The following is a 23,862-nucleotide window of genomic DNA, read 5'->3' as shown; positions in this document are numbered from 1 at the left end:
TATACCAGCATATTCCTTGAAACTGTTAGTTTAGGGACTTCCTGAGCCGCAAACATGAAGGCTACTGTCAAGTATTACAAGTTGCATAAAAATCAACAAATTATCAGCTTTTTCTTAACAAATAAAGTAACAGGACATTCGTCTTCTTCCACCATTACTCCTTCTACTCCCCCATTCGATTCAACAATTTCACATGACTTTACAAAGCAAAATCTTTCCAGAAGCTCAGAAATGCTGCATCTACTCCCATACTGGACTGTCTTGTAAAAAATATCAATTCCAAGACTGAAACGACTATCACTGTAAATTATTCACTTACCTGTTTTTCAGCTTGCCCATATTCTGATCCTTGGGGTGACAAGAAGTGACGAATATGACCATTGTTTTTTGCTTTTTCTCGAAGAGTCATAGCAGTTCGTACTGTAGCATTTCTAGCATGAACAAACACCATCACCTTTAGACAGAAAGAAACAGACCAATGAGAAATAAAAAAGGTTTACTCAAATAATGAAAACACTTTATTTACAAAATATTCCCTATGGCAATGACAAAAACTAGTTAATATATGACATACTGATGAAAACCAATGCACTTAAGGGTAATTTAAAGGATGATCCTGCCTACATTGTACTTAATATTTTCAAAGAGCTTTTGAGAAGATTGCATTTTCTTAAAATTCTTCAGTCTTTAAAAAACAGGGAACAATTGTTGGCCATAAATAGTTCATCTTCACAAACAGTGAGATTAGCAAGGATGTAAAAGATTGTGTAATTTGACACATCCTAAATGATCTGGAAAGCAAATAGTGGGGTGATAAACATTCTGATGCTACAACTTGGCTACATGAGAAAAAACAACCAATGAAACAAAAGAGAACTACTGTGCAATGCTCACAGTTAAAAGCCCACAAGAATATTACCACTGTTAACAGCAGGACCACTAATATAATATTCAAAAGCCATGAAAACACTAATCAAAATGTTTGAGAGAAATGTTTTTACACTTTTTTCATGCTGCTGAGAATGTCAAGAGTCTTCAAAAAGAGAGTTGGAATCTTTTACCTAAAAACAACTAAAATCCTTTCTGATTACTGCCTGCCATAATACATGTCTAGAAACAATCCTGTGAGCTTTAGAAATTTTGATAGTCAGAGGCACTCAGTATACATGCTTCAAGAACTGGAATGGGACAGATGGATTGCGACCACATTGCATTTTATGCTCTGAGTTCCCTTTTTCTTCTGTTTTGTCTATTATATTCAACAAATTCCAATGAATTCATCAAGTATAAACAATAAAGAGCATATGTTTCTGCTTATGGTTAGCAGAGGTTTGGTACAGACTTGATAAAACTTCAGTTATGATTTCTAAATCTTTTGCCTACATGTATGACATAATCTGACACCATAGCAGTCAGTCATTCAGAAAGACTTAAGACCTTAGTATGCAGACAATAACTAAAAAACAAGCATTGTGTAATGTCCTACAGTTCTTACAGACACCTAATTTTCAGACTTGCAGCATGTTTCTTTATGATATTTACATCCCACTGTTTTTAAAGTAATAATGCACATCTGAATTCATTGACTTTTATGTGATAAATGAGACATATCTGCACTTGAACAAATTTAAAGTGATTGCAAAATTGTTGACCAAAAAAAACCCCAAACTTCTCAGCCAGACAATGTCTACATCTTGCTACATCTTGTAATCTCTGTACACCACCACACGTTTTTAAAGAACCAGCCCTAGCTAAAAATTGACATATAACACCTTGTTGAATGTTTTTTCCCCAATGAAGTCAGTAAACATTTATCAAATATAATGTAAGACAGCAATATAGTCTTAGGAGGGTTAATTTAGCCTGTCCAAACTGTGTCAGAGAATATTATATTTCAGTGGCAAAATCTCTGTGCATTACATTATGCAAATAAGTTAGGAAAAGTAATTTAGAATAGAGAGAAGCGGTTCCACAGTTACAAGCTGTGTAATTAGATCTGTACTCTGCAGTTCAAAGCTAGCTCTGGTGTATATAGCCCTAGTGCTGAAAGCGTCTGCTGCTGCTCTCCTGAAACCAAAGCTTTTAAATAATAAAAAATATACAAGAAAGAAGAAAGCAAACGTCTCTAGCTAGGTTACCTCCTCAGAATTTTCTAAAAGTATAAAACAAATCAAACCTTTTCATCAAAAACTTAGTTTCAAATTCACAGCAGGAACTGCTTGCATTCCCCAAGAGTTGCATATTCCAGGTTTTAACCTTTATGAAACATGTTAGTGCATCACCAAAGCATTGACAAGTGTGCTATTATTACTAAAAATTTATAATCAGGTACTTGAAATACCTTGAAATACATTTCTTGGACAGCAAAGATGCTTGCACTAACTTTTGCTACTGGAAAATACATTTTTAAACTAATATTCTCTATGGTAGCCTTAAAATGGTGCATTGTTTTTCTGGGAAAGTACACTGCCTCTTTCAGGTATCTTTCTATCTTGTTATTAAAGTGCTGGTCACTGGAATGCTTGAGTTCAGCAAATCTCTTTTACTTAACATCTCTTCTTGAAGACAGAAGGCCTAGGTTTTGCCACCCAGATTGCATCATGCCTTTCAAAGAAACTAAGATGAAAGAATGCATTTACTTAATTCAATGTTGGTATTAATTATGTAGTAAAGAAGTAAGTGTCTATATTTAGCCTCAAGAAACTGTTTGGCTTCACACAGCTAAATCCTTATAACATGTTCTTTTATGTGGCTCTTGATCTGGGTATTACTTCTACTGAAAATGAACAGTTAGAGATATTGATCAACAGATTAATCTGTCCAAACATTTTCACCCTTAAGGTCAGCATGAGAAGTCCTCCAATTCCCAATAAGTTTTCAACACTCTTCCCCACGGACAGCTAACAGCACCAATTCATATTTAAAACATCTCCCTTTCCACATCATTAAATGGAACCATCTTATAGACTAATTAAAACACACTAACATGTAGTCTTATTCTAAAGAGCAATAAAACTGTTTATCTCTTGTGTTGTGATTTCTCCCTAACTACTAAGATACAGTTCAAAATTGCAATGCCCAACATTGACAGAATGAAAAGTATATTACGTGCAAAATATATATGAAAATAACACACACAGTTCACTAATGGCTCTTGCTCAAAAATGATATTAAATCAGGATATCTTGATTACCAGATCTAAATGATAGCATGGCAGTATATAAATGAGATTTTCCCCTTCCTCTCACCAAATCCAGTAACTCATGAAGAACTACCAGGAACTAGTAACTAAAAGAACAGCAATAAAGTATATGAAGAAAGAAATTTCCTAAGTTGACCTATACTAAAGCTTCAAAAGTTTAATATAGAAATCTTATTTTCACTTTAGCAGATTTTTGTATTTTGCACATTAAAGTCCTTCTGCACATTAAATGACACCATGGGAATGGAAAAAGCTGAACAAGCTGTGTCACTTACTAAGGCAACAAGAGAATTTTAGTTTATTTTCTAATTATTTTAAATATTGTTAGTACATCTTGTATTTAAAAGAAATATTGATATAATCTGAATGTGTACTAAGATCTTTCACACTACAGAAAACTGGAGGATTACTAAGATGTCTACAAACTAGTGCTAATGAGACATTTTGTATGTCCTTCCTTTTCTATAAAAAATTCTTTACAGTTTAAAAGCAGGCTGAATTTACTCATCATATAAAATTACACAGTATGGATTAGAATGAATTTTCATTCAAGTTTGAGAAGTCAAAAATGCCAAAAAAATTCAGCAACAATCATCATTAAAACATCCGTACATTCAAGAGAAACATTTAAGAAGCTGTGCTGAAGAAAAAGCTACACAATACCATACAACATTTTAATAGAAAATATTAACTAATAACAAAGAAATATATAATGTTGCATCAGCTAATCAAAACAGTAAAATGATATATTTTGAACTCTTTATAGCTTATAATTAATTGCCCTCTAAATTTTTATTTTTTCACTCAAATAAATTACTTCTGATCATCCCTGTTTAAATGAAACCTAGAATTTAAAAAAAACCCCTCCATATAATCTCATATAAAAATCTATTTGACATCACTATTTATCTAACTAAATTTCTGTTTAGATATACTGGTTTTAAGAGGTAGCAACTCCATTGTGCAGATATTTTTACTATTGCAATGTGCACTTGTTCCTTTATTTATCTGCAATAATACTGCTTTTTAAAGACATGTGCCCTATAATTTCAATTTCCATATTTCTTTTAATGTGGAAATGCATATTTACTTGAAATGTCACTACTCTAGTGAATGTTTTATTGTATAATCCCATCTAATTTTTTTATTTCTTATGACTCACAGAATCTTTTGAGTTGGAAGAGAACTGCAAGGATCATCAAAGTTGTACTCCTGGACCAGCACAGGACACCCCCAAGAATCCCACCATTTGCCTGAGAGCATTGTCCTGAGAGCAAATTCTTCTTGAACTCTGTCGGGTTTGGTGCTGTGACCACTTTCCTAGGCTGCCATTCCAATGCCCAGCCACCCCCTGGGTGAAAAACCTTTTTCTAATATTTATCCTAAATTTCCCCCAACTCAGCTTCATGCCATTCATGAAACTATGTGGAGCTATGGTAAGGACATTCTATTGGAAATTTTTTATCTTATTCCTACTGGCCCTTCTTCCATTTTGCCTAGTATTTTCTAAATCTATCCATAAAAAATGCTCTATCACATGCATTTTGAAATACTATAATCTTTCTTATTCTTAATTTTCATTTCTCTTACAGTCAGGGTAGGCCTAAGGATAAGTCTTTGTTCTGATCTTTCCCATTTGTCTCGGAGTCCCTGTGATTCCTGTAGGTAAATCTTACTAGGAAGACCAAGGCAAAGAGGACATTGAATAGCTCAATGTTAGCATGTTTTATGTCACAAGGTTTCCTGCACCATTCAGCAAAGAGCCATCATTTTCCTCAGCTGCCTTCCTGCTGCTGCTGTACTTGTGGAAGCCCTTCTTACTGCCCTTTATACACCTTGCCACATTCACCTTCAGATAGAGTTTGGCTTTCCTAATCCTACTCCTGCATGCTTGCACAGTGGCTTTATATTACTCCTGGGTCTCCTGTCCCTGCTTTATCCTCCTGTATGCTTCCTTATCATGTTTGAGTTTTGGCAGGAGTTTCTTCCTCAACCACACTTGCCTTGGGCTATTTTGATTGATTTTCTGTACATCAAGATGGACTTTCTTGAGCTTGGAAGATCTGATCCCTGAAAATCCCCTAGCTCTCCCAGACCACCTGTCAAAGGATTCTTTCAAGATTTCTGAAAAGGACAAAGTGTTCTCATACAGCCCAGGACAGTGCAGTTTTTGCCTTGTTACCTCCATCAGAATCTTGATGGCGGGAACCGTCTCATGGTCACTGCAGCCAAAACATCTCCCAGCATTCAGATCCCCAACCTGTCTTTTCCTTTTTGTAAATGCAAGGTCCAGCACACTATCAACCTTCATCAGGTCCTCAGTCATCTCTGCTGGGAAATTGTCATCAATGCACTCCAAAGAAATTTACTGGATTGCTTTTGCTCTGCTCTGTTGTCTCTCCAGCAGATACTAGGCTGGTAAAGTCTCCCAGGAAGACCACAGGCTACAAACATGAGGCTTCTTCTAGTTTTCTGAAGAAGGCCTCATTTACTTTATTCCTGATAAGAGTGTCTGTAGCAACATCCCATAACAACATTGCTCATGTCTATTTCCTGGCTAATCCTCCTCCTCCTAAACTCTCAGCTGGCTCATCATCCATCCCTAGGCAGAGCTCCAGGTATCCCTGCTGTGCTCTCACACACAAGCAAGTTTCTTGCTGCCCTAACCTTGACCTTGCCCAAGATTCTGTTTCCACCCATAGCTGCACTCAGTCATGTGAGGCATTCCATCACATCTCTGATCTCAATACCATCTTAGCTCAGCAATCAGGGATGCAGATCCCTAATTTCCCCCCTTTGTTTCATATGCTGCATGTAGCAGTGCACAGGCTTTTCAGAGAGGCACTCAGTTACTCAGCTCATGGAAAATGTGACATTGTGTCCTCTCTCTGCCACTACATAAAACTGAAAGATAGAATGGTTTGGTGTCATTTCCACCCAAGGCTATGGATAAAACAGTTATGCACCTTAAGTCTGACACTGAGCCCCTAACATTAAAATAGGTGACACTCATGACATCCAACCTTTACTTTGAAGAACAGCCAGTGTTTATGCAGCAGCACTTATGGGAGGATGCTTTGAGTGAAAAGTAATTGCCCACATGAAACTTCATGACTCTGCCTTTATACAACAGTTATACACATTTTCCACTAAAGAAAACCTGTTTCAGAACGGTATAATAGGATCTATGCTCTCTTCCATTTGTAGCATTAGCCAAACATATTACAAAAAGCAGAGGAAAAATGAATAGAGTGAAAATTAAAGCAGAGAGCGAATTAAAAATAAGATAAACAAACAATACTTTGCTAACTTCCACAGGTAGTAAAAATTATTCTGAATTTTAATTGACAGGATAGAAATAGAAATAGTAATAACTATTCTTGTATAGAAAATTAACCAAGAATAGCTAGTCTATTACTATGCAAATATATGTCATTAGGCAGCTAACAATTGCATTTTTGCAGATGCCAATGGACTTGAATGACAATTATTATTCAAAATTATAAGCAGCTTTTCACTGTATCTTTTTTTAGAAAAACAAGATCATGCAATAATTTGTTTCAAGCATTTCCATTTGTCCTGTTTTGACATCAACTATTTTGACTTTGTATAATAAAATATATTTCTACTATATAATAAATTATATTTTCAACAAATATCAGTTTAGGTTAAGAGTTGTCATGCCCACCATTTCTCTCCTTATATTTTCAAATATATTTACACTCACGTGTATACCATTCATAATACACAAAAATAACCCAGGAGTCAGTAGTGATAAGCAGATTCTATTCAGCTTTAATAAAGGAAAGGAACATTGAAGATACTGGAGAAATCTTTATATCTATTCCCATTACTTTTACTTAAGTAAAAAAATATTGAGAAAATTGCTATGACAATCTCTCTATCTTCTGGTTTCTGTAACACAAACTTACTAAACAATTAAAAGAGCAGTCATGTTTTCTAGTTTATTTTTTATCAGTACTGATTTAAAGGCAGACCTTTATCCAGATTTTTGCTCCTAATCAACAGATTTTTCATATCATGAGAAAAATATAGAACTGCTTTCAAGCACAAGCAGTGGTTTTAATATGAAACTTAAAGTTATGAAGAACACATTGTTAATGGCAGTAAACTGCACAAGAACAAACAGAATCTCCCTCCTAAACCCACACGTTATACACCTAGTCCTCCTCAAAATATCCTAATCTAAAGAAGAGTATCATAACATCCTCATGATTAAAAGGCATATAATTTTCCAAACGTAATATATTCTGGAATCATCTTTTCAGTAGCCACAAAGAAAACTATGAACATCCCCTCAATACAGAAGTATAAAGTCAAAGGGAATTTCCTGATGCATCTTAGTGAAAATTTATTTTCCATCCTCATGGATTCCTCAGAATACCTTATTTTCTACAGCAACCTATATTTCTGTATATTTCTAATTGAAACCCACCAATGACATTACCACTGGATTCTTGGGTGGCACCTGTTAAAATTCTGTGACAGGTGTAAGGTTTTGGCTGACAGTAGCTGCCTTGTTACATTTTGAATAATTTACAGAAGTTTTGACAAAAATCAGGTAGTTTATTAATATAGTTGATACTATCATGATAAATTAAGCACACAGAGCCATTTCTTTCAGAGCTACAAGGCAAGAATTTTCAACAGCTTTGAACCACTGACAAAGCTTAACATGTCTTTTGGAGCATCATTTAACCTTATCATTGAATTTCTACAGAAAAATAATATGGAGCTGACAGGAATCCACAGACTTAACTTCCCACAGTCTTCTAGACTGCTAACAGTCTGCAGTGTCATAGCTGAAAAACAACTTTTAACAGAGAGCTCCTAAAACTCGTCGCATATGGCTGCAAGACTGTTCAAGCTACCTTTGCCACATTTGCAAGCAGTAAATCTGCAACTTAACGCTAAGGTCATCCACAAAAGGCCAACTGATTCAGGATGTAACCATCTTATTTCTTCATTTAAATAAAGTTTTAGGCTATGAAAAGTTGCTCATCTGGAACTAAATTTGATTTTTTTTTGTTTTAATGATTCAATGCAAATTCATAATATCAGAAGAATAATAATTCTAAATACTAGCACTTGCTACCTCAAACAGCTGTAATTACCAATACCAACAACACTGTGTAGCTGTGCAAGACTGCAGACATAAACTGAACACCTCATGTACTCATAATTAATGAGAAGATATTAAATTGGTGTTTCTGGTCTACATAAATTCATTGTGAACACCTGAGTACACTTATACAGACAAACTACTATATAAATACAAGTATACATGCAAAAATTAGCATACTGCATAGAAACATTGCACATAAACATTTAGAAGGCTTCCTAATTGAAGAATTATGGGGGTTTATATACATAACTTGTTATGGCACCCATTTCCAGCAATTTCCTCAGCTGTTCATAAAGGCAGCTGACAAGGTAAATGTTTAAAGCCAAACAGATTTGACCAGAAAATATAGAGGAAAATAGTACATACATATCATTTGACAATAACATGAAACATCTGGTATAAAACACTTTTTGAAGTGCACAGCACATCAATATAGTATTTTCAATTAAAGTAAGATACAAAATTTCATTTATACAGGCAAAAGATTATATTAACTATTATATCCTTAAAGTTGAAAACACAGTTATTGTGGAAATGAAGAGCATAAATAAATGGTGAAGAGGTAGAACATAAAAAGAGTGCACCATCGCTGAATTAGTTTGTGATTTTGTTAAAGAAACCACATATACCAATGGGCCCTCATTGTGCAAAAATTGCAAAAGAAAACTATCCAAAACCTCAATTCTTCACTTAATCAGCTGACAGAGAAATAACATGTGAAAGCATCAGTCATAATTCAGCTATCCTGCCAGGCCACCTTACCTTCGGTATTTGTGTACTTTTATTCACACATGTGAACATACATAAATTTAGAAGCAATATATACACATATATTTGCAAATAAGCTACACCAGGTGATGAAGGAGAAACAATCTGTACAGGTACAGAGGTACAAAAATTCAGGCTGAAATAAACACTTTAAGCTCTAAAATGAAAATCTAGGGAAAAAAAAACCCTGTCTTGATGGAGAATACATTTTAAGAAATCCTGTAACTTCCCAGAGTTATTTGTGCAAAGCATGCTATAAACACTATTTCACCTGGGAAAAAATACTAGGACAAGCTTAATTCTCAAGGTACTAAGTTCCAGAGAGACCTCTGAAGAAAATACTGTTTTAATAAATCTTATCTCAAGACATGGCTATAAAAGCATTGTCAAGAGCTCCAGTAACTAAGCTTATTAAACTTTTATCATCACACAGCTTCTGCAACCAAATAACAGCTGGAAAACTGATAATAAAGAAATTTAATCCATCATTTTTACAGAAGAAATTAATACCTGTCAAATTCACTGCTGACAATTTAATATAATAGATTTAAATTAACTACTCTCTTTCTTTTTAGTTTAAGATAGCTCAGAAAAACAAGATGACACTTCTTAGTTCTGCAAAGTTCAAGTCAATTATTATACTTAGAGAACAATTACAGACAAAGTGAATACTTTATGGGCAACATACATCACAGAACCAGTTTTGACTATATAAGTGGAAGTGTTATTTGTTTCTGATCTCAGTCAACAAAAATACTGATTTGAAACAGTAAAGTATTAAAAATCTGTGGAAGGTGATACTTAAAAATTATTCCAATTTTTTAAAAAAATGTATTGCATCTCAAAATTATTTCTAATGAACTAAATATGGACCAGTGGTGTAAGACAACATTTTAACTAGGAATGTTTGTATGAGGTTGTTCATTGTTATTGTTCATCTACATTTTTAGTCTCAGTAGTGAGATTTCCAGCATGTTATTTCAAAAAAGAGCTGGAAGGGAAACTCATAGATCGTCAAGGCCAACTCGTGGAGTTTCCCTGAGTGCCAGAGCTAGTGAAAGAGAAGTTAAAAAAGGTACTGTCATGTGAGACTTACACAGAAACCCAGAAAAGCAGCGGGAAAACTGCATTCATTGTCTTAAAAAGGAAAAGAGGCTTCAGGAGATAAGAGAACACCAAAGGTACTCCAAGTTAAAAACTGAGATAAACAGATAAAATGAAAAAGGAGCAAAGTGCATTGGATATGGAACCAGAACTGAAACTTACTTGGATACCTGTGATTGAAGACAAGTAGAGTAACAGAGTATTGAAGGTCAGGAAAAAAAGCCATACAGGAAAATAAGGTGGAGACAGAAAATGTAGGAGACCTGCTGAAACAACACCAAGGGCAAAGAAAACACAGGACTTCTTTTGAAGGTTTAAGTGATATCAAAGAGAATCACTTATAAGAAAAAAACTCCAAGAAAATGTCAGAGAAACAAAAGAGGTGAATAGTCTGGGGAATGTGGCAAAAGAAGAGTTTTATGGGTGCAGTTTTCTTAAAAAGCTTTCAAGGATTTCAGCAACATTTCTTTTAATTGATAATTCAAGAAATTTTGGGGATTTTTTCTCGTGTGAATTTCAGACCAAAAAAAAAGAAAAAATAAAAGATAGCAAAGAGTAAGTTTCTGACAAACTCATAACAACAAAAATATTTAAGAGGTGATGGCAACAATGGGAGAAACAAGAGATCATCTCCTGGTAACCAAGCTAATGAGATAAACTAGCAAAAGGTCAGCAACAGTAGGAGATATAATGGATGTGAATTTATGTGTCAGAGTGAAAAAGAGTTAACTCCCTAGGATACTAACTTATACAACTGAACCTTGACAAAGAGAGCAGCAGTTCAATACATTAGATAAAGGAATTTAACATAAAATCGAAATTTACACTATACATTTCAGAGGAAAAACCAAAACCTTAAAAATACTATGTTATTTCTCTAAACTCCTAAAAATACTGTTATTTCTCAAATTGTAACATGACAAGGTGTCATCTTATTGTCATAAAGTGTTAAGATAGAGACAGTATGATATGCATTGTTCTAAACTGGTATTGGAAGGAAAAGGTTCCAGGCAGAAGAATGGCAAGGAGGGTGGTAGATTCATTCAAGTCACCTTGCAGCTGGGATTGCCTAGGCCTGGAGATTTATGGTATGGGAAACCCCATATACCATTCCTACTGCTATTGATCCTTTGTCTGTTTTGGGAAGTAGAATCTCGTGTGCTGAGGTAACACAGATGTTCACAGATACTTGGAGGCAATCTCATGGACAAACCTGAGATCCCTGTCCTGAGAGAGAGATCCAAGCTCAGATATGATAAAAAGCACAGGGAGCCCACAGCACAGTAGTACAGTATTTGTGCCCCTGGTCAATGGGGGCAAACAGCAGCCCTACTGCCCATCAGGATGGGCTGAGCCTGGCAGTACCTGCACTGCCCCTCCTGTGTCTCTGCTGGTTGGGTGCTGCTTCGGGATCCTCCAGTTAGTGAGGTAATGAAACAAATTTACTCTGCATTTCTGCCTGGCTTTGCAGTTGTCTTGGCCACCTGGCCATGCCAACTCACACAACTGGCCAGTAATGTTTCAATTTCTCATAAAAATGATGTTGACACAGGCAGTCTTCAGTCACTGTCTTTGCTGATCTTGTGAGGTTCTCCACAGGCTGTCTCAGAAAGGTGCTACCTGCACCCTAGAACCTGTTGCCATTAGATGCCCTTCTCACAGGGCTGTAAAACTTGAATTTTTTTTCAGCTCTGTAGCTGAAATAATACTTTTGATTGATGTGGCCCATTACTGGAGACTGTCTGAAAAAAGACAGCTGTAATAACACTGAGAGAACGATAATTTTCAGACACTTAGCCTTCACCTAGTCTTCAAGTGAAGAGTATCCTGGAAGAGAAATGCTGGAAAAATACTCCCCTGCAACTGAGCATGGAATTGTATTTTCTGACAAATAGTGCAGTTTTTTCTATCTTTATTTAAAGAATCTTTGGTTTATTAAGAGGTAGAAATAGAACTCCGAAAGTGCGTATTAGTCCGGGAAGATCTAACATAGTTTTAGATTATACCAGAACATTGTAAATTCAAAGTAAAACATGAAAACAAATATTCACCAACTAATATCAAGGATGGAAAGACAGTCCTAGAAAAACAGACTGAACAGCACTGGAGGTTCTCACTTAAAGCTGTCAGGAGGTAGGATCTGCCAGAGAGAATTTCTAAGAGATGTCTACATTGTTAGCAGTCCTACAAAATGAGCATACTGATTTTAAAAGTACTAGGAGGCCTTTGGGACATTTTCTGATATTCTTCAGTTACGACAGGATGTTTCTATAACAAAAAACCCAGAAAACTCAGTAGGGCAAGCCATCTATCAAACTTCCTCAAGTTAAACAAGAGGAGAATTGTGCTATAAGACAAATGTTATTGTTTCAGTTGCATTTGGTAATTCAAAGTGAAGCCTACAAATGAGATATCTCATTAGTTTGAGCAGATGGATCAAAATTAAAGACTGAATCACCAACTCTTAATTTCCCAGTAGCCAGGAAGAGCTTGAAGTCTTGCAGAGGATGAATGTTGAAAAATCAACATAAAAAGCTTCTCTCCATCTGTCAAAACACATGCTTATAGAATGCAACTACTCCTACCAGCCTTAGCCTCAAAATATGAAAACACATGTACATCTAATAAAAACACATGAACACGTAACTCTAGTCAAACCTCACACTGACCTCCTACAATATGACAGTGACACATCAGTATAAATTTCATAAGAGTAAATAATTTAGTTCTTGTACGGTAGAATTCTTGAGAATGAGTCAACAGAACAGTAGATAAACAATGCTGAATTTAATTCATTAAGACATGCAAAAGACTCCAGTCAAGAATCTTAAAAGAGACAAAATTGTGAAAGCTTGATGCCACAAGAAGATCTACATTAACTCAGGCAACTTTAGAAGAGGGAAAGTGTTTTTCTCTGGTTCTGGTATCTCCTTCTTACACTTCAGTATTAAACAACAGAGAGATTTTTGGCTCTTTGGAGCACGGCTAATGAGATCTGTGCCTGTCACATATTACTGCCTGAACAGACACAAAATCTCAACCATGCCCTGAATGTCATACAGACACACAATAGCTATGGAAATTTTTTCTGTAAGTATTTGGGGGAAGAGATGAATACATCTTTTAAAGAAACATATTTAGAAGCAAACACTGCTTTGCTAAAAGGCATATCGAGTTTGCACCTATATAATGTCAATAAATACAAGTTTCATGGATAACACAAGCTAAGAAAGGTAACAGAGCAGGATGATAACAGCCTGTGGTGGACATGGACACAAGGTAATGGGTTTCTGGAAACTTAAAAAATCAAAGGGCATTCTCAAAATTGTGAAAAGACAATGATGAAAACCTTCCTAGTGTAATATTTATCATATTTGCTCATAATATTCATCTTCCACTATGGGGCAGGCATCTCAATGTAGATATATTTACGTGACTTTTTTTTTTTTTCACTTTTTAAACATCTGCAGTTGCTCTAAAGATTAGACAGATCATTTGTCATAGCACACATTAAAAGGAAAACTCTAATTTTTCTTGTGATACGCTACTACATACTATAATTAGACAATTATCTGATGATGCTTGACTCTGCATTGTGAAAGCCTGTATACCAGTATTTGTATATCATTCATTTCAGGTTATGATTTTTTGTCTAATAAATATCAAAACCAATATGAATTAAATACTCTGAAGAAAAGTCCAGTGTAACTGGTTGCTATTTAGATGTGTACTTAAGAGAGTTCTGCAACATAGCAGAGTGAACATTTTCTAACAGAGAAAATTGACAATAATTTTAATCATATTAATCAAAGTGTTCTGAAATCAAATCAACATTTACATAGCAAGAGAAACGACACTTCTGCTTTATCCAAAATTACACTTACATGGCCGTTGGTTTGAAAAATAATTTTTAGAAACTCAGATCAGCAACAGTGTCCCCTGCTGAAACTGCAACATTAAGTAGACTACAGTTCTTCACTTGACCTCTTACAACTGTAATTCATGCCCTAAAACAAAATACTCATGCATTCAGCTGCTAGCACAAGAACTAAAACTATTCTCAAGAAAAGCTACAAAAACACTTCCTACTAGAACTGAACAACTTACTATACTTGAACTTTTTTTCAAATAATGTCATATATGTTTGCAGTCAGTTTTTCCTAAGCACAAAGAAAAGAGAGGGGAAGAAAGGTGAAGTAAATACGCCAAAACAGCATACAGACTTCCTGCTGGGAATCCAAGACACATTACTTAGACACTATTGATTTAAAGACTCTGATACTTGCACTTCAGCAAGTGAAAATACACAAAAGAGAAACAAGAAATGAAAGATAAGAAACTAAATGTACTTCAGTGTTAGGAATTTGGTAAATGTATGTGCATAATTGACAATGAGAAGAAAACAAACTAAAGTTCCCTTGATACTGCTAGAAAAATTTCATTAACAGTCTTCATTCAGGAAAATAACAGTATTTCCATAAGTAATCTTCATGAAAATTTTGTGATTGCAACAACAGGAGCTGATGTCAACAAGAGAAGATAAGTGGAAGAATGGAGATAAAGCAAGGCTGTGGGGAAAGGAGGACTAGGTGGCTGTTGCTGAAGTATTTTTTCCCTACCCAAGTCATAAACCAACTGCTCATCTTTAAAAAAACACAATTTTTTTGTGAAAAGGGAAAAATGTGCCATTCTTAGTGTGACTGTATGGGACAGAGTTTCCCTCTTTTATATATAGGTTATTCACTAAAAAGCCTCTTCAAGCATCATACAGCACTAGCATTTGTTCCTGCTCTGAAGAGATGCCATACCTGCTTTACATGCAAAGTTCTAACAAAAATCAGACATTGTGTGGGAGTGATTCAGTATCACAATCATAACAGAATGATAAACTATTCAGGCAAATGAGTTAGGCCCATATTCTTAGTGGAGGGGAAAGTCAGGCTTGAAAATTTACTGCAGAAACCTCTATTGTAAAGCAAAATGAAGAATTATTTCCTTTAAAAAGAAAACAAACCATAAACCTAAGGATATTTCAAATTACTTATGCTGAGTCCTCACACACCATATCTTGAACCCTGCATACTTCTCATCCCTTATCTCTAACACAAAAGACTAGAATTTGAAAGATATAGGAAGGGCTAAGAATAATAATTAAGTGCTTAATTTAAAAATTTTTTAATCTTTAAGTGTACCTGCTGTAAGGTCTGTAAAGTAAAGACCTACTTTGGCTTGTAATTTTAAAAAAAGTGACATAAATACACATTAATTATTTTAAGGATACATTATAAAGTACAAGGAATTGTGCCCTCTGTTAGAAGCTAACACTATTTAGTTGGTTTAGATTTTCTTGCATGCTGTTTCTATGAAGTGTTTGCATGGTTAGAGGCTACCTCTGAAGTGACACATCATAAAAAAAAAAATTCTTAATACATCACTATGATGATCAAAACTAACTTCTTTATATATATTCTGAATGGAAACTAAACAAAAATATATATACCTGGTGTCCAGCCATTATTTGCTTCAGCACACTTTCATAACACACTTCATCCATATGATTCAGCTGCTGCACCTGAAAAACAAACATCACAGTTTATTTTAAAATGATCTCTATCTTTATGTATTATTGACTACGTATCAAGCAATTTAGAATGATCCATGAAAGATGAATTTGATTATGCAATTACATTTACATAATTTACATTTCACAATTTACATATTTACAATATTACAATTTACAATATCAATTCCCATTCCTAACTATAGCATTCTGCTTTTACATTCAGAAATAAAACACAAAAATACATAGATAAAATATGAGTAAGGGCAATTAAAATAAAAATTATTGCACAACTTTGCTGGTGTATTTTAATGACCGAAGAGAAGTAATCTAGCTCTTTAATTTATCTGATTCATATCAAGGAATCTTACTTCTATGAGATATTGAGGAAACATCCCTTTACTATATCTTACCTAGAATTAAGGCCTTCTATTTGGTATATAAAAATATTTTTTACATTCCATACACACATATTTTTTTATCTCCAGGAAATTACTGATAATTTTTTTGCCATAGAAAACAGACATTTCTTTACAGTTGGGTCATGTAGAGAGAACATTGCGAGAACATGGCTCATTTCTATGCATAATAAATATATCATGCTGTCCTTGCCTTTGAAAGCTTCCCTATAGTTTGCACGTGACTCTGTAAATTGCTAATCAGCTCCGAATTTTGGGCAAGTTTTTTGGATGCAGGATTTTATAAAACTGTGGCAAAGCATCTACCTAAAGTAACCAACAACCTTCTATCTCCTTACAAGTCATTATTGTGTGTATATAGACATAGCATTGACTGCACTTGCTGATGGTCTGCAAGAACTGCTTTTGATCCTGTGCTTTCTTAGATTGCTTTCCCCCTCTCATAAAGACCACAAGGATGTTGATATTGGCAATAACTAGGCATTAGTATTAGTATTGTCCTGAATGCTAATTAGTATTAGTATTATCCTGAATACTAATATTATTTAGTATTAGTATTATCCTGAATAGAATCCTTTTTCAGAGAATCTTAATACTTTTACTTTTTGCTTGCTGTAAAGTCTATTATCTTGACTGTAAAAATATATTTTGCTCTGTGAAATTTGTTATGACAATCTTCTGAAAAACAAAAGAACTCCTGGGTGCTGTATTACCAAAACAGTCTGCCAGGTATACACATTTCAGAATAATTACTACCTCCAAATATTTCTTCATCTCCTTATGCTTCTTCAGAAAATTACTGTTTTCTTAATAATTTCAAATTTTGAAAGATTTATATATATCTTTGATTTTTTAAATAAAAATGCATTCTAAAGTAAGTATGAAGAAAGGAAGTATTTTCACTTTTCTTACTATATAGTGGAAATAAACCAAATAGTAAAATCGAGTAGCAGTGAAAGATTAATTAAAAGTAACAGCAAGTAAGACTGAAAGTACTAAAAGCAATTAATGAAAGTTAAAATATGCAAATCACGGTAAGCACCATATGGTAAACTATTCTTGTGCATATAGATTTGAAACATCTCCCTACAGTTGTAAAGTAAGTTCCTTTCCTTCACTGCAGATGGAATGACTACTTAAATAACCTAGTAAGAAAGGCAATGCCCATTCTTACAAATACAAAAAAATATGCTATGATTGATAAAGCTACAAAGTTAACTTTTGACTGAAAATGTCTTGATTTATATTAATTTAAATCACAGGTGAAGAATATTTTCCAAAAGATAAACTATATAAACTTTAATTATCAGGCAATTAGATGCATGGGAAATCTATGGAAAAGTGTTTGTATAAATTCCTGTATTTAAAGAACTATAATTTACACGTCAAGTGTCACTGCACTTACGATTTTTAATAAGAATCTTATATGTGACCATTGTCTTAATGCTTCCCAAAATGAGCAATAGCTAAAAGAGAAAAGAAGCTTATTTAGGGACTTCTGTAAATACAGTTTCCATCAAATATGTACATATGATAATTAATGGCTTAGCATGCTAAGGTTTTCATCAGTAACTTTAGTATTAATGTGCCTTATGTTTATATCTATATCTATCTATATCTATCTATATCTATATCATCTATATCTATATCTATCTATATATAGCTCTATCTCTAGATTAAAAAAGCAGTACTTTTCTTATAACATTTCTCATGCATCCTTACAGCCAAACAAGAAGCACCACATGGAATCCTGAAATGAGAGAGGCAGATAATCAGTTGCTAAATTGACTCTGCAGTTGAGGGTGATGATTTCTTCTTCACCAAGCAAATTTTAGTAGAGAAGCAGAGGCAATGCAAAGCTAAATACCATTGTATCCACCTGCAACAAGGCCTACTTACAAGTATAGTAAACTGAGGAAAAAAGATTCTTAAAGCACCTTTCAATAATGTATATCTTTATACAAAAGGAAATATGCTACAAAGAACACCTGCAGTATAATAAACCAGTGCCTCATAAACAAACAGATACGTGACATGATCAAAACAAAAAGCAACCACAAACAGCAACCCTTTCTTTGGCACTCACGATTCTTTACCTTATTGGTTGTCTTGATTCCTATAAAGGTTTGTCCCAGAGGTACAGGTCGGAAACGGCCATCGAAGTAGAATAATCCAATGTAGGGATTGACGTGTAGAAATGTAGCAACATCAAGATAATTGGGTAACGTAGCTGAAAGGCCCAAAATCCTAATCATGCTTTGTGTGGATTCAACCTATTAAAAACACAGAAAGACTGTAAATTTTCCAAGTGTTGTAAGCCAAGGAATCAAGCACAGAGTTTTAAAACATCCCTCATAAAAAATTAATGTAAAAGAAACAGGTAATACTTTCTACAAAAGGCGAACAATAGATGTGAGTTAGTGATTATCCTGTATTGAAGAAAACAGTGCATTCCACAATGCCAGCAAATCTTGCTTATTCATCTTTCTATTTTATTGTACTTTTGCCCTCCTAAAGGTTAGCAGTCATTAACTGACATGGAGGAACAATAGCAGAAAACTGGCTTTGTTAAGAAGGGATAGTTCAATTTATAGGCAAAGCTGTGACACATGATTTGATATCTTTGTTTCCTTAGTCCAAATCCGACCACTATTCTGGAAATAAAAAAGAATATAATTTGTGCCACTTCTCTGTCTTGGGTTTTTATTTCCATTATTCTCTTAAGCAATGTATTCTAGTTCTCTGTAACTTGCATTTCCTTCTTATTTCTTCTTCTTTTTTTAAATCTTTAATTCCTCAAATGTTAGGTTTACATGTCTTCCCATTTAATAAGGGACAGAAATGGTGCTTTACAACTAAATGCTCTGTTCCATACAAAAGCCTGAATATTATATGTACTTTCAGGTAATTTTCAAAAAGAATGAAAGCACACAGAAGACCTGAATGAGGAAAGTACACAAGAATTTTCCCGTTTCTTTCTGTAACATTAAGGGTTGCGTAGGCTGGCTCACAACCAGCATAATTATTTAAAATCAGAGATCACAGTAATTTTAATACAAAGGCTTTTTAGACACTGTAACTGAAGCCATATACAAGGTTCTCAACTAGTCTCAATAGGTGAATGTCTCAAGATGAGTAAGGCTGATAAATTCTACCTGGGTAAATCCCATTCAAAAAATATGAGGTTTTACTTAGAATACAGATTTTGATTTACTCAGGTGTTTTGAGTTCAAGTGAAAGGAATCTAATTAAAACTGTTAAATTAAAAGTTTTCAAAATAGATGACTAAAAAGTAAATGGAGAGCATTCTCAAGGAAAATACACCACGCCATAACCCAGACCTGAAGAATAGGAAGCACGCCAAAATAATAAATTCAATCTCAAAAGGAACTATGGCCCCAAACACCACAGACAACAAGCAGACAAAGCAAACCACCATCTTTCCTGGTAATAGACATTTTCTGTGGCAAAAATTTGAATGCTACAACTGTGGTTGCAAACAACTAAATGACACAGAAAACCTGCAGATTGACCCTTCTGCACTTGCACAAGAGCAGTTTTCCAAAGGAAAGCCCCATGTACAAAAAAAATCTGATATGTACATGCAAACTGGGACAAATGAGAGATTTCATTTTCTGAAGTCTTCCATCTATAGGGAACTAAACCAACGTTCAAGAGCACAAAGAAGCTTTATCACTTCTTACACATCTTTTTATAACTGAATTACGGGATGACCTAAGGGCTACAGTCACCATCAACCACACAATTTTGAGGTGTTTGAAGTTTGGGTTTTTTGATAGGTAGGGAAGGTGCATAGAGTGGTTTGTTTCTTCTTCTGTCTGTTTGGGTTTTTTTGGTTCTGTCTCGGTCCCCTGGAGCACCACATCCTTCTGCATGACCTTAGTGTCTGCAGGGCTCTTTCTCACATTTTTTCCCCTCACAACTGCTGCACAGTGTTTTTATCTTTTCTTAAACATGCTTTACCAGAGGCACCAGCACCTTGCTTGTAGGGCTCATCCGTGCCCTGTGCAGGGCTGGTTGGTCCCCACTGCAAGCGGCTGTGTCCAGCACGAGCAGCCAGTGATCCCTCACCAAGGCCACATTGCCACTCCCCAGCCAGCACCTGGGCATCTGTGGCACAAAAGTTTTTATTTACTGAGTGTTTATACACTTCTTTATTTTTAAGCTTGAATCTGTAAGCACAGTTACCACTTGCTGATATAGGTATCCTTGTAGTTTGTTCACATTGCCTGATAATAAGTACTGCAATCTTAAAGTGTAACGGAGCTCCCATCTGGAAAACATTACTTGATTTTGCTAAATTCAGTAACAATTTTTTTTCCAAATCTCCTAAGAGCCTGAAAGCACTAGTTTGAAAGTATGCTCAGTTCCATCTGAAGGCAAGAAAGCATTTCAAGTTTTTAAACAATAAACAAGAACTCTGCTTGATAACCATGGACATATGTATTTTTTACAGCAATTAAATGTAAGATGTTTGTTCAAAGATTTCTTTTAAAATAAAAACAGTGCCTAGAGAATAGTTACAGTTTACTGAGAGTTGCCACTTTCAAAATTTTAGTAAAACAAAGAAGCCACTTAAAGTCACTGATCTGGCAGTTGACCCTGGAGCTAAGGAACTTATTGAAAACCCTGAATTAACATTCCACATGACAACTGCAGCAGAGAGTTAACACAGAAAAGTAATTAAGATTACTATTATATATATAACACATTCCTTAAACCCCTTCCACTAGACCAGGTTGTTCAGGGTCCCAGCACTTCAAGGGACAGGGCATCCACAACTCTGGGCAAACTATTCCAGTGCCTCATCACCTTCCCAGTCAAGAATGTCTTCCTAATATCCAAACTAAACCTACACTCAGTTTAAAGCCATTCCCCCTTGTTTTTATCAGTACATGCCCTTGTAAAAAGTCACTCTTCAGCTTTCTTGTAAGCACCCTTCAGATACTGAAAGGTAGTAAGATGACCCAGGTGCCTTTGTTTCTCCAGGCTGAACACTCCCAGCTCTCTCAGCCTTTCATCACAGGGAAGATACTCCATCCGTCTAATCACCTTACTGAGACTCTAAACCATTCCATCAATATCCTTAAGTTATTTCAAGGCCATACAAACAAAAAAAGTCTTTATTTTTTTTACCATCTACTTCTATATTCACTCAACAAAAATATAAATAATTTATATACATATACAAAATAAGATACAAAAAGAGGTACTCTTACACTAGAAGAAAATATATATCACAACAATCTTTCCAATTATTTTATGTTCAGATGAAATTCGAACTGTAATCTAAACACCTATGTGTTTAGTTTATGCACATCATCACATGCTGATAGAGAATGAGGGGCTTTTATTCTTTTAATTATATATGGCAGTATACAAACAGCAGTGATTTAAACTGTGCTAAACTTAAAATATAAAAAACCGAGACTACCTGAATATGCAACCAGACCACGTGGCTTATTTTTTGTATTTTCTCTGTGATTATAATTCAGTTTCAACTACGTATCTATTATTCATCTATCCAAGCACTATAGAAACCTGATTTTCCAAAATGGTTTTTAGAATTCTAACACATTTTTATAACAGAGTTCTCTGCATACATTTTTCAACTACTTTTCTGACTTCCCCTTGAAGAGCAAGCACTAACATCTTTTGCTCTCAGGTGCTTCTAAAGAATAGAAAGCCTTGAAAGTGTGCAGATGCCTTTTGTAAATACAGACCATTCAAAAACTATTATTTTTTAAATACTGGATCACTTATTATTTGATCCTACAAGTACCAACCAGAGATTATGCCTTCATATGCAAGACATCATGAACCCACAGCCTTTTCCTGAAATGGCAGTAGAAATTACTGATAAGACATTTAGGATGAAAAAGTTTTCTGTTTACATTGCATACTGGTGGCTAATGGTACGCAGCTAAGTGCCTTTTCTTCACTACTGGGACACAACCTCTAACATTTCATTCTTCAAATGTGTTTAATTATCCCAGTAAAATAATAAGCACCATTTGAAACTTACAAGGCTTTCCTTGAAAACCTGAACTGACACAGTACTTGAACATCAGGTTCTTTAAAAAGCCTTATTATGTTTTATTGATTTGATGTTACACTGGAAGTAAGAAATAAAATTGCCATTTCTATGTTTAATTGACATATCTAATTAGTATATCTAATTCAGAAACATTCATGATGGCATGTGGAGAATCGACAGCATGTCCACCAGACACATTCACAGAACACGATTACCACACCGTGAAATTCTGTGTATGCAGAAAAAATAATCAGAAGATAGCTATCCAGTATCGATTTCCACACTCAAGCATCATCTGCGTTTACGCTGGAAATGATAAAGGATCAGGTATGGGAAGTGCCTCTCTGGTTTGCAAATTGATCACAGCAGGATCATTTTCTTCCTAATAGGTTTTAAGATTTGCATATCATCTCGTTACATTATAGCCGCCACTTGAGAGCATACAGTGTGCACAGAGATACTCTTTTATCTGACTTCTAAAGTTCTCCCTGAACTTTGTGATCTTGGCAGCCTTCCCATTTCCATGTATTAAAATATCACATTCACAGAATGAATTACAATCAAGCTGGAAAGCATATCTCTGATTGTTCAACTTGAGCACAGAATTAAGTGAAGCAGACAAGTTTACACATTTTAATCTTTGAAGAATTCTCTGCTGGTTAGAAATTAATCTGTTATTCAGGTGACCCAGGATCACTTCAACACACTCTCTGCAGTCAGTCCTTATGCCCTTCAGATGTACACTAAAGACAAGGTACTCATAAAAGTAGGCACAAGCATTTCTTAGTTCTTGGTGCAGATGTGCAAGAAGATGAATTCATAAGTTAGGTTCCTGAGTCCCCTGTTCAATAGTAGCAAGAATGAAGTACTACATACAGGGATTCACATTAGTTATATTAGGTGGATACTATCCTACCCCCAGAATCACTCTCTCACAGGATCTATGCTATTTATCCAAAGCAAAGGAGAAACAGAAATGGAAAAAGAATTGAGCAGTGCTCAGAGCATTAAAAAAAAAAAAAAAGAGAATTAAAGGTGTTTCAAAATTACTAAGCAGGAAGTTTGTTAGAATGTTTCATCAGTGTTTACTTGTTTATTGCTATATTGTTTACCAGTAATGAATGAGTTAAGTTGTCAGTAAGTCTACATAGGTGGCAGTTTTCTAGTTTTAGGAACAAAAATGGAAAAAACAGTGAAATTGCAAAACCAAAGTACATAGTAAAAATGCAATTACTAATACTGTTTTGAAGATTCCATATAAGACGTTATCTACAACTCACTCTGCACAGAATGCATTTGTTACTAGGCAACCATCTAGTTAAGTAATTTTATTAGTTTTACTCTGCATCCAATGAACCCTGAAAATACTGTGATCTCAGTCCTCCATTTAGAATATATTTAAAAATCTAGAGGTACTGAAAAAATGTAACCATGCAGAAAGCACTATTAGAAGCCATATTACTCTCCCTCAGCTAAATATCAGGTATGCATTACTTTGTCTTAAGAAATGGCATTTTGCATATATCTATTAAGAGATTTCTATGCCCGGCACAGTGCCATGTCAGTTCTTCCTGACTGACAGAATGCCTTTTCATGCTATGATTA

At 34.8% G+C, this 23,862-nt stretch overlaps 1 protein-coding gene across 2 annotated transcripts in view; it reads right to left on the bottom strand.

The window, feature by feature from the left end:
• The window catches only part of ASCC3 (activating signal cointegrator 1 complex subunit 3), a 249,666-nt gene that overhangs the window by 125,586 nt on the left and 100,218 nt on the right, over positions 1 to 23,862 (bottom strand). For both annotated transcript variants that reach the window (XM_085056274.1, XM_085056275.1), the window contains exons 12-14: positions 18,296 to 18,472; positions 15,721 to 15,792; positions 320 to 454 (exon numbers count right to left, since the gene is read on the bottom strand). In XM_085056274.1, coding sequence (XP_084912400.1) covers positions 320 to 454; positions 15,721 to 15,792; positions 18,296 to 18,472 — 384 coding nt within the window. The remainder of the gene's footprint in view (positions 1 to 319; positions 455 to 15,720; positions 15,793 to 18,295; positions 18,473 to 23,862) is intronic.

The sequence above is a fragment of the Lichenostomus cassidix genome, chromosome 3, assembly GCF_008360975.1.
Source record: "Lichenostomus cassidix isolate B80296 chromosome 3, HeHo_3.0, whole genome shotgun sequence".
In the NCBI taxonomy this organism is placed as follows: Eukaryota; Metazoa; Chordata; class Aves; order Passeriformes; family Meliphagidae; genus Lichenostomus; species Lichenostomus cassidix.
This window is presented reverse-complemented; position numbering and strand designations above follow the sequence as displayed.